At 34.9% G+C, this 14,466-nt stretch overlaps 1 protein-coding gene across 1 annotated transcript in view; it reads left to right on the top strand.

Moving 5' to 3' along the window:
• LOC149802047 (alpha-1-inhibitor 3-like) overlaps positions 1-14,466 on the top strand; it is a 216,046-nt gene that overhangs the window by 193,090 nt on the left and 8,490 nt on the right. The window contains exons 37-38 of the mRNA XM_089956451.1: positions 7,488-7,522; positions 8,306-8,381. Of these exons, the coding sequence (XP_089812577.1) occupies positions 7,488-7,522; positions 8,306-8,381 (111 nt within the window). The remainder of the gene's footprint in view (positions 1-7,487; positions 7,523-8,305; positions 8,382-14,466) is intronic.

Genomic DNA, 14,466 nt, shown 5'->3' with positions numbered 1-14,466 from the left:
ATATTCATGCTGGAAATAATTTGTCAATAAAGCATTTTTTCTGAGGTTATTCACTTTTCTGTCGAAATCATCTTTACTTTCAACGTGTCCTGCCTCTGAATTTTTTTAACATTATTCCATCTTGTTTCAACAACCTTTACATGTACACAAAACCATTGTCTAAATTAGTCACTGCATTTTGTTCTTGTTGATTTAAAACCAATCAAGACCCCTTTGATTAAAAACCTGTGACATTTATCTTGTGAAGCAACCATCAGTGTCAAAACTCAATTATTTTTTCAATGTTCTATTAGCAAGATATCAATGCCATGATTTATTTGTCAGCTAAAGAAGACAGTTTATGCCTTGTCACTTGCAAGTTATTTATTTGTAGGTACCCAGCAATTTTATGAAATCCGGCGTTTATTGCCCACCTAAATCCAAAACTTTGTATCAAAAAAGTTAACATGGAATGTAGCAAAACAGCTGGTATGTGGCAGTCCATGAAACATTTGCTTTAGTTCATTCAGAAATAAATGTATTCAACGAAAATGTAAAGTGCCTACTATGTGAGTGTACATGATTTGTTTACAAATCAAAAGTGCTGGCATCTGCACTCATTGTTTGTTTACAATAGAAAGTAGTTCCTTTATGAGTACAATATGAAGTATGCACGAGTTCAGTATCATAAAATACTGAACGATTCTGACAATGTAATGAGCATATGATAATGAAACTTCTCCTCCTTGAAGAAATCTTAAGATATCTATAAACTCTGAACCCTGCTTCTCCACAATGAACTGTATCTGTGAAACAAACGTTTTTATTTCACCAAGTACTCATTTCATTTGGTTGCATTGCTATCTTTGATCATATATGTGATGTGATGTGATGTGATTTGGATTTTTAACGTAGCTTTAACAGTTTTTCAGTCATATCGCTACGATGTCTGCAGTGTGGCAGTTTATAGTGATGTCTAGCACTGGGGCAATCATGTCGCAGACATGTAGCATGATGTCCCACCCAGTCACATTATCCTGACACCAGGCCGACCAGTCCTAACACTAACTCTTAATGCTGAGCGCCAAGCGAGGCAGCTGTTAGTACCGTTTTTGTAAGTCTTTGGTATGACTTGGCCGGGGATCATATATGTGAATGAGTAGGCTAATTTAGGGAAGATTAATTATATTATGTACACGACAATATTTATAACAGTTTGATCGATGGAAATGAGTTGACCTGACACACAGCTGGAGCTGCTGGCTCTTTTGCAGTTAGGATTTCCTTGCCTTTTAGCTTTTCTTTAAATCTATCCCCATTATTTGATTTGAAACAAGAAACATAATGTGTGAATACAAAGCAGATCCTCAAATCAAAGATCAAAACACAGCACTTAATTAGGTTCTCAAAGAAATGCTTGCAGACGTAGCTGTTATGGTAGATTGGCATATTTTACATTTGAATACAAGAGGAAACCTTGCATTTATGATGATAACACTTAAACCGAACTAAACGTTAGAACTAAAACATGAATTTCACCTGACAAAACTTAGTTGGTATTTATTTGTTAAAGTGCTGCCTCCAACAGTCATTAGTGACATTTTCATCGATCAAAATTTTGTTGAATATTGTTATTTACAGTGTATTATTGTTTGGAAGAAAAAAAATTCAACAAAATATATGACTTTTTAAAAGTTGTGAAATTTCATGACGTTGATTCAAATTTACAGGTGCTATCTACTGTTTTTGGCAATAAAACAAGTGATATCTCAAGGTTTCAGATACCAATTTTGATTGTGATTTTCTTCACTCAACAAATAGGGTCATTTTTTGGTATTTTCTAGTTGTAAAAAATGGAATCCATGCCTGACCCCTTGCTTTAAGCAGGTTCACAAGTTATCAGGTTGTCAAGGAAATGGTGTACATACACAGGCAACATAATTAGGGTGAACATACTGAATGAACAGTGCCGGTCACATGATTAGCCCAGATCACCACTGTCACTAAAATGGTATCTGATTACCTGTACATACATAATAGCCCTTGCCCCAAGGTGCCTGACATGGTAATTTCGACACATAGAATTGACAAAATACTGCATTCTGGCACACCCCAATGTGCCTGACATGGTAATTTCGACACATAGAATTGACAAAATACTGCATTCTGGCACACCCCAATGTGCCTGACATGGTAATTTCGACACATAGAATTGACAAAATACTGCATTCTGGCACACCCCAATGTGCCTGACATGGTAATTTCGACACATAGAATTGACAAAATACTGCATTCTGGCACACCCCAAGGTGCCTGACATGGTAATTTCGACACATAGAATTGACAAATGCTGCATTCTGGCATACCCCAAGGTGCCTGACATGATAATTTCGACACATAGAATTGACAAAATGCTGCATTCTGGCATACCTTAAGGTGCCTGACATAGTAATTTTGACACATACAATTGACAAAATACTGCATTCTGGCACAGAGGACTTTTAATTGTATGATAATGTCACCAGTCTGCCTTAAGGTATGGCCACTCCCAAACCAAAATGCATCCTTGCTGAAAGCTTGTGGCAAGCTTGCAGTAAGCTTGCGATAAGCTAGTTTGATGTTTATAAGCTAACATGGATGCTTGCGCAAGCTTGTACAAGCAAGTGCAGGCTTAGGCAAGATAGCTGGATATAACCACAAGCTTGCACACGCTTGCGCAAGTTTGTACAAGCTTTCTTGTTTGCTTAAGAAATTAAAACTAGCTTGCACAAGCTTTCTTATTTGTTTCATTAAGTAAAACTAGCTTGCACAAGGTTACTTGTTTTCTTCAGAAAGTAAAATTAGCTTGCGCAAGCTTGTTTTCTTCAGAAATTAAAACTAGCTTGTGCAAACTTTCTTGTATGTTTCAGAAAGTAAATTTAAACTAGCTTGCAACAAGTTTCTTCATATATATATATGTATATATATATATATATATATATATATATATATATATATATATATATATCCATTGCTTGTGAAAGTTTGAGACCATGTATCCAAGTAGCAGGCACCATCACTGTCATGCCCCTACGAAATAAAATTCATGACTTGATGAACAATCATGAAGTGTTCATGAAAGTTCCTCAACTAAGTTCATGAACTTCAAGAATTTTGATGAATCATGTACTTGAAGTTCATGAACACACTGATGAATTTTTATGAACTATTATAATATCTTTGAAGTTCCTGAAATGTCATGAACTAATGGTTCATGAACAATTCAAGTACTTTGATGCAATACCATGGTATTTCTTAAAAAAATGTATATTAAATATCTATATCATTATATTCATAAAATGTTCATGAAACTTTATCATACAAACTTCTCACAATATTAGTGAAATTTAAATAAAGGTGAATTTTTTCTTCTTTTTTTAAAATGATATACTGTATAAATGTTCACACAGATCTTTAATTCAATACTTGTGTACTTAACCTGAGTATTTCTGGATTAATATGGGAAAATATTTTCTGGCCAGCATCAACAAAATGTATTTGCTTTAAAAAGCTTTCAATGACTTTGTCCTAACCTTTTTTTTCTTCTCTCCATTACTGTTATAAACTGCATATTCTATTGACTTAGTCACTGGTTGCCAATTTGCAGTAAAAACCGAAATACTACTAGAAAATTGACAAAGATTAAAAAGCCTTCTGACAGAATTTTATCAAACTTTATAGAAAGCATCTTGGCTGAAAGTGCTTTCAGATTTATGCAAATGCCAAACCACCATCAAATATGGCCACCATTAATTACTAAAAATAGGATAAATAAAAACTCCTCAGAAACTGCTGAGTAAAAATTGACCAAATTTAATTGAAAACCTGGTTAAAAGCTTTTAAATTTATATCTGATGCTGATTCACCACCATTACTAAAAATAGAAAATCCTGAAAATTACTGAACAAGATTTGGACAGATTGCACAGAAAGCAATCTGGCATGAAGGATTTGTAAATTGTACATATGATGCTAATCCGATATCAAATATAGCTCATGTTACTAAAAATTACAATAAAATCTTTTATAGATTCTTCTCTGAAACAGACTGATCCTCTAATGACCAAAAATAGTTTCTGGTATTTAAGATAAGACTCTTTTTGACTGCTGAGTGCTGAATCCATCTCTGATATTTATCAGAAATAACATGATTTTCAAATAAGTTGATGTGGCACCCATATTAGGTGTAGAACTGGTACAAATTTTATTTAGAACCTACTAGACATCACTTGAAGATTTTTGGTGAAGAGCCAATGTAAATATGACTCATCTATTCAGCTGAAGGAGTGATAACAAGATTTTCATTGTGGTTGCCATGGTAGCCATAAAGTTTCAAAATGGTTACCATGGAGATGATATTGGAGGTCAGATCAGCACGATTTTAGTTAAGAACTAGTTATCTTATGAAGTCTTCTGGTGAAAAGCTAATTCTGATATGACTTTCTGTTAAGGAGGAATAGCAATAAGATTTTCAAGAGGACTGTCATGGTGGCTGTCAGATCTGCACTATTTTCATTTCAGCCAAACAATACATTTTTGGTGAAATCACTAGGTTGATAATGACCATCCATCTAGGAGTAGCAGTAACAAGTTTTTTAAGATGGTCACTGTGAAAATGATATTGGTGGTCAGATCACACAGATTTTATTTTTGACCAACCATACATATTAAGAAGTCTTCCAGTCAAAGCCATATATCAATATGAATTTCTGTTGAACAATAGCAATAAGAAGATTTCCAAGATGGTTACCTTGGCAACCATATTGGATGTCAGATCAGCACCATTTTCAGCTAGGACCAACTAGATACATGTGTCATATTGATTTAAATTTCCACTCAAAAAGAGTAGTGACAACAAGGTTTTTAATATTTTCATCAGGATTTGTCCATCATGCACTGTTTCGTTATCAGTTATGTTAAGTAATCAGGACTTGTCCATCATGCACTGTTTTGATTACACTGGACAACAAATTTTTACAAAAGTCATGTTACTGAAATAAAATTAGTCAATTCTTATCAATTTTTATGTGCTGAACACGAATATGACAGTCAAATTGCAAAATTGGCTCTAGTTTTTTTGTAATCTGCAAGAAATTAATGTTTACATAACGAAATGCATTCCAATAGTAAAAGGTCAACTGTAATAGCCTACCTATAAAAAATCAAGTCATTGACTACATCTTAGATTTCTTCGCCTGTCTCTTGTACAGCTGTTCGGGAGCATCTCTGAGGAGTGTCCAGCAGTAGTCAGCCAGCATTGTAGTGGACCATTTTCCCTGGTATCTTTGTTCCATTGTTGCGATATCTTGATGAAAACGTTCGCCGTGTTCATCACTAACAATACCACAGTTGCTAGGAAAGAAATCCAAATGGGAATGAAGGAAGTGAATCTTTAGAGACATATTGCAGCCAAGTTTCTTATACTTCATCAACATGTCTTCTACTAGTTCCTTATAGTTTTCTGCCCTAACATTTCCGAGGAAGTTTGTAGAAACTAGGCAAAAAGCATTCCATGCTTGTTTCGCGTCACCTTCCAGCAAGTTGTTGAACCGGTCATCTTTGAAAAGCTCTCGAATCTGAGGACCCACAAAAATTCCCTCTTTAATCTTTGCTTCGCTGAGTCGAGGGAATTTTTCATGCAGGTATCGGAATGCTGGCAAAGTCCGGTCAATGGCTTTCACGAAGTTCTTCATCAAACCTAGTTTGATGTGAAGGGGTGGTAGCAAGATTTTCTGAGCCTCAACCAGAGCTGGGTGTTGGATATTCTTCTCTCCAATGGCTACATTCTGCCTGTGAGTCCATTCCTTCCTCATGTAGTGCATTTCCCTTGCTCGGCTATCCCACTCGCATAAGAAACACATGTATTTTGTATATCCTTGCTGCAGTCCCATTAAAAGGGCAACTACCTTCAAATCACCACAGAGGTGCCAGCTGTACTTGTTATACTCAATGGAATTCAGTAACTGCCTTAAGTTATCGTATGTCTCTTTCATGTGGACAGCATACGCTACTGGAATAGATGGAAGAATGTTTCCATTGTGCAAAAGCACAGCCTTGAGACTCAGTTTCGAAGAGTCCACAAATAGTCTCCATTCTTGTGGGTCATGAGTGATTTTTAAAGCATTCATGAGGCCCTCAATATCGGAACAGAATATCAGATTACTTTCCTTTCTGAAGAAAGGCTCCAATTGCTTCTTCTAGAAGATTCCATTGTTGGAGTCTTGATCCTAGCAATTCTGCCTTGTTCTTTGATAAGTCCAAATCACGAATCAGGTCATTTAGTTCTTCCTGTGTTATTCTGTGTGGGGTTGATGATGCACCACAGTGAAAATCTGGATCACTGCATGCTGATGGACCAGGAGAAGAACAGGTCGACTCACCTTTGTCTTCGTCAGATGAATCAAGAGAATATTCTGCTGGAGGTTCTGGAATAGGAAGTCCCTCACCATGTGGAACTGGTCTCAATGCAGACGGAATGTTTGGGTAGACTATTCTCGACTTCTTTCGCTTCGTTATTCCGCCGGAAAGAGGAGGAACCAAGCAGAAGTAACAGTCATTTAGGTGGTTGCTTGGCTCTCTCCACACCATTGGGACTGCAAACGGCATTGATGACCTTTTGCAATTCAACCACTGTGAAAGCTGTGTTGTACATGTAGCACAGCATATATGCGGAGCCCAAGGCTTGTCTTGGTCACCAACCTTGCATCCGAAGTAAAGATGATATGCCTTCTTCACTTGAGAATTGATACTTTTCTTCTGGTTGGCAAATGTCACTTCCCCACAAATATAGCAAAAATTGTCCGCGGTATTAACACACTTTCGAGGCATTACTGTTCTTTATTGTACGTAAATGGATAAAATAATAAGTTTTATGTAACAGTAGCTTGAACTGTCTCGCACAACGTCTAAAATATTTTAAATGCTGAACCTATCTGATTGGGCTTTATATAGTACACTGCTTACGTCAGCTTCAGCAGCCGCCTGGCATTAGTACAATAGGCCTACACATGTATAGTACACTGCTGACGTCAACTTACTTCAGCAGCCGCATGGCATTAGTATTGCATTGCATCAGAAAATGATGCAATCAACTGTGGATGATGTGAGCATGATGGTATTATGCAATGTTACATCATTATTCCGGATGTTGCTGCAGTCCTACTGGAGAAATTTACACAGTGAAACATAGAAAATGAGGTATATGAATATCTTCAAAACGAGAGCCAATACAAATTTTTCACGGTTATATTCGTGTTCGGCACACCAAAATACTACAGATTAGGGCCTTTTCAAGTCAGTAATGATTTCACTGTTGACCAGTGTTATCAGTTGTGTTAAGTAATCAGGACTTGTCCATCATGTACTGTTTTGATATCAGTTATGTTAAGTAATCAGGACTTGTCCATCATGCACTGTTTTGATATTAGTTATGTTAAGTAATCAGGACTTGTACATTGTTTTATTTTTCAGCTGCAGATTCAGGATCCACACCAGGACCAGATTTGGTATGCATTGGAATGGTGGTTATAACAAGTGAAAAAGTCTTTAAGAGAATGACTTTACAAAACATAAATTAGACATGTAATGTCAGGATTCTTTTACCTGCAGAGTTTGATTCAGCAAGCAGCTGTCAATAACATGTTGACTTTATGACGTTAAAAGATACAGTGTTTAAAATATTGATTATAAACTACATAGAACAGAAAAAATTCTAATTTCCAAAGAATAGCTTATATTAGCAACAGTAACTTGTAATAATTATTTAAATTCCACAGCCATAAAGTTGGTGTCATCAGTATTGCAGTTGAGAAGACAAACAATTATTAATGAGTAATAACTAAAGTAATGATGGTAACTCTTGTCTTTAACTCCTGGAAATACTGGTCATATGTCTCAATAAAATTAGGCAGAATTGGCCATTTATTTGGATTTACTGCTATTTTTTTCAAAAGTTTTTTTAATTTAATGTATACAAATTCTCTCTCTGTCTGCCTAATTCAAAATTGTTTTTATTATTCAAAACTAAAGTAAAAGCACTACCTCATTTAAAACATAAGATTGTTAAATACTTAAACAATTGCAACTGTTATTTATCTCACTAATGTGTGCTTTTTATCTGAATGTGTGTATTTATGCATACATTTGTTTTGTTTGTCTGTAGGTGTATAGTTTGCTTTCTTGTGTTTGTAATTTTTGGGCTATTTTTTGTTGGAATGCCATTTTTTATAAGTTCAGATTTATCTTTTCTTTGTTAATAAAATCATGCATTTGTGTTTTGTATGTTTTAGAATTGTCCTGTTTGTACTGAAGTGATTGATGTCAACAGTGAAGACTTCAAGAAGATGGTGTGTCAGGCAGAAGCAGGTGAGATAACTATTTGTCATACTAATACAGTATTCTACTATACTCACAGTGCACCTCAGTATGTCTATTCCTTTTAAAACCTGGACATGAATTCCATTACACTTTATAACACAGCTTGTTTGACCATTCCTTATCATGAGGTAGCCTCATTTATATCATGGATTTCTCTATAAAGAGAGAACACCATGGGAACAATATTTGTACATGAGCAACTATAGCATGTTCTTGTTAGGTGCTTCACACATGATGAGGGAGCACCATGGAAACAATATCTGAACATAAGCTTTATGACAGTTACTTGTTAGGGACTTCACACATGATGAGGGAGCTCCATGGAAACTATTTGTACATGAGTAGTTATAGCAATTACTTGTTAGGGACTTCACACATGATGAGGGAGCTCCATGGAAACTATTTGTACATGAGTAGTTATAGCAATTACTTGTTAGGGACTTCACACCTGATGAGAGAGCTCCATGGAAACTATTTGTACATGAGTAGTCATAGCAATTACTTGTTAGGGACTTCACACCTGATGAGAGAGCTCCATGGAAACTATTTGTACATGAGTAGTTATATCAGTTAATTGTTAGGGACTTCACATCTTACACATCTTATGAGAGAGCTCCATAGAAACTATTTGTACATGAGTAGTTATAGTAATTACTTGTTAGGGACTTCACATCTGATGAGAGAGCTCCATAGAAACTATTTGTACATGAGTAGTCATAGTAATTACTTGTTAGAGACTTTACATCTTATGAGGGAGCCATAAGAACAATACCTGTACATGAGCAGTTATATCAGTTACTTGTTACAGACTTGTGACAGAACATCTCCACAGCCATAATTGAAATTGCTCCACATTTAACAATGAACCTCTGAACCATTCAGTTTTAAACTTATAAATTGGCAAATAAATCTTGCAATGTTTAACATGTAAAGATAAAACTTCTAAGCAAAAATTATTCCCATTATTCAAACCCAAACTCCAGGTTTCCATTAATATTCATATTAAGTTCAAATCAGCAGTTGCTGTTCAGCATCCCACAAACCATTCTTGGACACCAAAGGTTGAATCATTGCTCACAAATCTTTTCAGTTATACCCAATATGTGGATAAGATTATCTCTGATTTAACTGTGTCATTTTTCTTGTTGCCTTTGTACCAAAAATTACAAATATTTTTGTCAGTGCTCACCAATATGGGTCAGTGCCTGTGAAGAATGATACCGGCAGTTTTTGGAAATAGCATGGTCTGTGCAGCTGGATTAAACAATATTTAAATATAATGAAATAATTACTTTCATCAGTGTTATGTATATTTAATTGTTTCTTAGTTGTAAAAAAGAAATTAAAAATTCCATTAGATGCTCCATAGAAACTATTTGTACATGAGTAGTCATAGTAATTACTTGTTAGAGACTTTACATCTTATGAGGGAGCCATAAGAACAATCTCTGTACATTAGGATTTATATCAGTTACTTGTTATGGACTTGTGACAGAACATCTCCACAACCATAATTGGTAACAAACTTCTATTATTTTTAAAAAGGATGAACTTTTGACCCCATGTGGGAATTTGTTTTGCATCTTAAGTAGTTGTATAACTGATGTTATGATAAAAAATATATCACTTGGACAAAGACATTAACTAGAATTTATACAGAATTCAAAACTAGATTAATATTTTCTGTGTGTGTTTGTAATTTAGGTTTTCTGTAATTCAACAAGAGACTTGACACATCAGTACAGCACTAACTATTACACATGTCATCGCCTTCCATCTTGAATTTCATTGGAATCTGAACTGAGATTCACTTAGAACTTTTCATTGATAGAGCTTGTTTTTCAATTCTTGGATCATTTTTGGATTTAATTCATAAAACCATAAGTTCATTTTTCTCATTTTTCACTTTGTGTTCTAGGGAAATAAATTATTTAATTTTACAAAGCTTATTGTATTCACTCTTTTCTGTTACTAATTTTAAGTACATAGACTCATAACAGAAAATTGGGCACTTGTCCTTGGGATAAGAATTTTGGCTAAAATATTTCACAAAACTTTGTTTTAAAAAATTTACCTTTCCCTAGTTTCAGAATTTTTTAAATCCCAAGCATTATTTCACAGTTTAGAAATCTTTAAGTGAAATCATCAGGCTTGTTTTTTTTACAATGTCATCAAAAGTGAAGATCTTTCTTTCAAATGCTATCCAGGAGCAGTTGGACTGTTTGAAAAAACATGAATTGCTTCAACTTGCCACAAAATATGATTTTTCTGAGGAAAAAAGTTTATTTAACAAAGCAAGAAATAACATATTTTGGTCCAATGTTGGTGGAGAAGAATGTTTTGGATAAAAGTGCTTTGGTTTTGATCAGTAAGTCTGTATCAGATGCTAACAAAAAAGTAAGTGAATTTAAATTAAAATACAAGATGGAATTAGAGTAAAGAAAGCTTGAACTTAAGTAAGAAAAAGAGGAGAAAAAAAACGTAATAGGAACAAGAGGCGAAACAGATGCAAATGAAATTAGATAAGGAGGAGAGAGAGACAAATGCAGTTGCAATTGGAAAAAGAGGAGAAACATATGCAGTTGTTGGAAGAATAAATGCAGTTACAGAAAGAAGAGAAATAATTGCAATTGGAGAAAGAAGAGAGAGAAACAAATGTAGTTACAATCAGAGAAAAAGAAAAGAGAGAGGGAAGTAAGACAAATTCAATTTGAGAAAGAAAAAGAAGGTACACTAATGCAAAGACAAAAGGAAGAAAGGGAATTTCAAATTAGGTTAAAAGAATTAGAGGTGGCAAATGGAAAACACTACTCCACTTTTGATGTTTCCAAAAATATCAAGTACTACCCCATTTTCTGGAAAGAGAAGTAGATCAGTATTTTGCTCGTTTTTAGAAAGATGCTGAAATTTTGAAGTACCAAATAGAGTACTGGACTCAATTATTACAGTGTTTACTTACTGGTAAAGCCCATGATATTTACATTTCACTGTCACTAGAGCTCAGGGCTGATTTTGATGTGGTTTAGGACTATATCTTAAAGGGTTGAGTTGGTACCAGAGGCTTATCAGCAAGGTTTTAGGAATTCTAGAAAATCAACTGACCAGACCTATGTCAAATTTGCATGGCGAAAAAGCATAACAATTTTATAGGTGGTGCTCCTTTAAAAAAGTTAATAAGATTATGAAAATCTAAGACAACTCATATTACTTGAAGAGTTCAAGAATTGTGTCCATAGTGACATTATGATTTATTTATACGAAACCTTGGAAAATGCTGCTTCTACGGTCGACGAGTATTCCTTAGCTAATAAAGTTTCTTTTGTAAGCAGGTCTTCCACTCAGCAATCTTCTGGTAAAAAGGTATTTCAGCCTAATATGAGCCCTTCTAAATTTCAATGTGGCACAACTTTTAGAAATCAAGTTTCTGATAAGAATGATGAGAAATCCTTATCTCTTCCTACGTGTACCTGTTGTAAGAAGAAAGGACACATTATTTATCATTGCTACAAATTGAAAAATAAGCATCAGAATCAAGACAGACCTATTCCAGATTCTCTTATTCTACGAGGTCATGGTAACAGTCATGCTTTGAAAGCAATACATTTGTTGGGTCTAATAAACCCCAGTCTGATTTTATTATGGAGAATTGTGGAATCATTCATGTTGAAGGGTTCTATATTACTCTTGGGTGATTCAGCCAATCCCATCCCTATTTAAAATTGTAAGGGACACAGGAGATTCTCAGAGTCTTTATTATCAGGTACTTTTTCTATCGGAGAAGCCTTCTTTTAATGTTCTTATTCAGGGAGTAGAATGTGGCTTTGTTAATGTTCCTCTCCATTGTGTAAATTTGTCATCAGACTTAGTCTCAAGACCCTTGACAGTTGGAACAGTGTCTTCTTTACCGTTGAGGGCATTAATTTATTACTAGACAATGACCTAGCTGTAGACAAGGTTGTGGTTAATCACTTGTAACTGACAAGCCTTGTTTGGATCATAAAGTTGATCCTATTTAAAAAGGATTCCCTGATTTATACCCAGCTTGTGCAGTTACCAGAGCATTGGCAAAGAAAGTTCTTGAGAATAATGTTGATCAGGAAAGTATTCCTTTAGCTGACACATGTATTGGTCAGGCTTTTGATGAGGTCACTTTTACTCCTTGTTGGGATCAATCAAAAGGTATTGATCACAGTGATCCTCTTTTAACTACTCATTCTCTTTATTCTAATCAGGGTGACAAATGACAATCACTTGTCGTCGAACAAGAGTAAGATCCAGAGATCTCCTGTTTTTTTTCACAGGGCCTAGAGTGCAACTGAAGCCACTGAAGTACCTGTTTGTTATTTCATTAAAAATGGGATTTTTATGAGAAAGTGGAGACCATCCGAGGCACCTGCTGGTACGAGTGGTCAGTGAACAATCAAATTTGAGTTCCAAAATAGTACAGACAGGTAATTCTTAGTTTGGCCCATGAAACTCCTTTGGCTGGTCATTTAAGGATTAATAATAATTATTACAAGATCTTGACTCACTTCTATTGGCCAAAAATTAAAAGTAATGTTTGTAAATACTGCAGATCTTGTCATACTTGCCAAATGGTAGGAAAACCCAATCAGAAGATACCAAAGGTGCATCTAAAACCTATTCCTGCATTTGATGAACCATTTAGCAGAATAATGGTTGACTGTGTTGGTCCCTTACCTAAGACCAAGTCAGGTTACCAATTCTTGTTGACCATAATGTGTGTATCAACAAAATTCCCAGAGGCAATTCTTCTGAGGAATATTAAAACTAAAACAACAGTAAAAGCTTTGATAAAGATTTTTTTACTCAATTTGGCCTTCCCAAATCTGTCCAGTCTGATTAAGGGTCAAATCCAGCAAGTTATGCTTGAATTTGGTATCCAGCAATTCAAGTCAGAAGTGAAATTATGGTTTGACAGAACTACAGTCAAGAGAACTTTTGAGTATGGTGATGGAGTTCTGTCTCTCTTGTTCATTCTTCAAAAGTTTCTTCAGATTAGGTATTACAGCCCTTACAAAGTTAAGAAGAAAATGAACGAGTTCAGTTATAATAATAGTACTCCTGGTTTGTAAATGAATTTAAAGGAGTACCAGTATGTCGAGAGAGATAGCCAGGTTAATCATGCAATTAATTTAGTTGTATCTGTCCCACTCGGTGAGGATTTAAGTGAAGGAATGCAATCAGACTCTATTGATTTTAGAGTAACAAATCTTTGGAATTCAGAAATTATGAATAATCTGGACCAGAAACTTTCACATTTGCAACAAGAATAAAGGAATGAACTTAAACAGTTATTACTTGACTATGAGCACTTTTTTCCAGATGTACCTACAAGAACAAACAAAATTTACCTTGACGTTGAAATTTTAAATTCCATACCTGTAAAACAACAACCATATTGGATGAACCCTCTCAAGCAGGAATACTTGAAAAAAGAAATTCAGTATTTGCTGGAAAATTATTTCATAGAGCTCAGTAAAAGTGACTGGAGTTTACCATATATACTTGTTCTGAAACCAGATAATACTTTTCGCATGTGCACTGATTATAGAAAGGTGAACAGTGTGACTAACACCGAAGCATTTCCGTTACATAGAATCGATGATTGCATTGATAAAATCGGAAATGCAAAGTATGTCACAAAATTTAACCTTCTGAAATGATTTTGGCAAATTCTACTGACAGAAAGGGCAAAGGAAATTTAGGCATTTGTGACTCCAGATGTACTTTATCAATACAAAGTGGTGCCGTTTGGGATGAAAGGTTCGCCAAGTACTTTTCAACATTTAATGAACATGATTACCTCTGGTCTAGATAATTGTGATGCTTACATCAGTGATATCATCTACAATGACACATGAAAAGAACATTTATTAACAATTTGAAAGTTCTTTGACAGACTCACTGATACAAGTTTGACAATTAATTTAATCGAAAGTAAGTTTTGCTGTGCTTGTGCAACATTTCTAGGACATATTGTGGGACATGTCAAGTTAAACCTAAAGATGATAGAGTTAAAGCTATTTCTGAATTCCCCGTGCATGTTAGT

Source organism: Sinohyriopsis cumingii, chromosome 4, assembly GCF_028554795.1.
Source record: "Sinohyriopsis cumingii isolate HCF-2022 chromosome 4, ASM2855479v2, whole genome shotgun sequence".
NCBI classification, from domain to species: domain Eukaryota; kingdom Metazoa; phylum Mollusca; class Bivalvia; order Unionida; family Unionidae; genus Sinohyriopsis; species Sinohyriopsis cumingii.
Note: the sequence above shows the minus strand (reverse complement) of the source record. Positions and strands in the feature narration are given on the sequence as shown.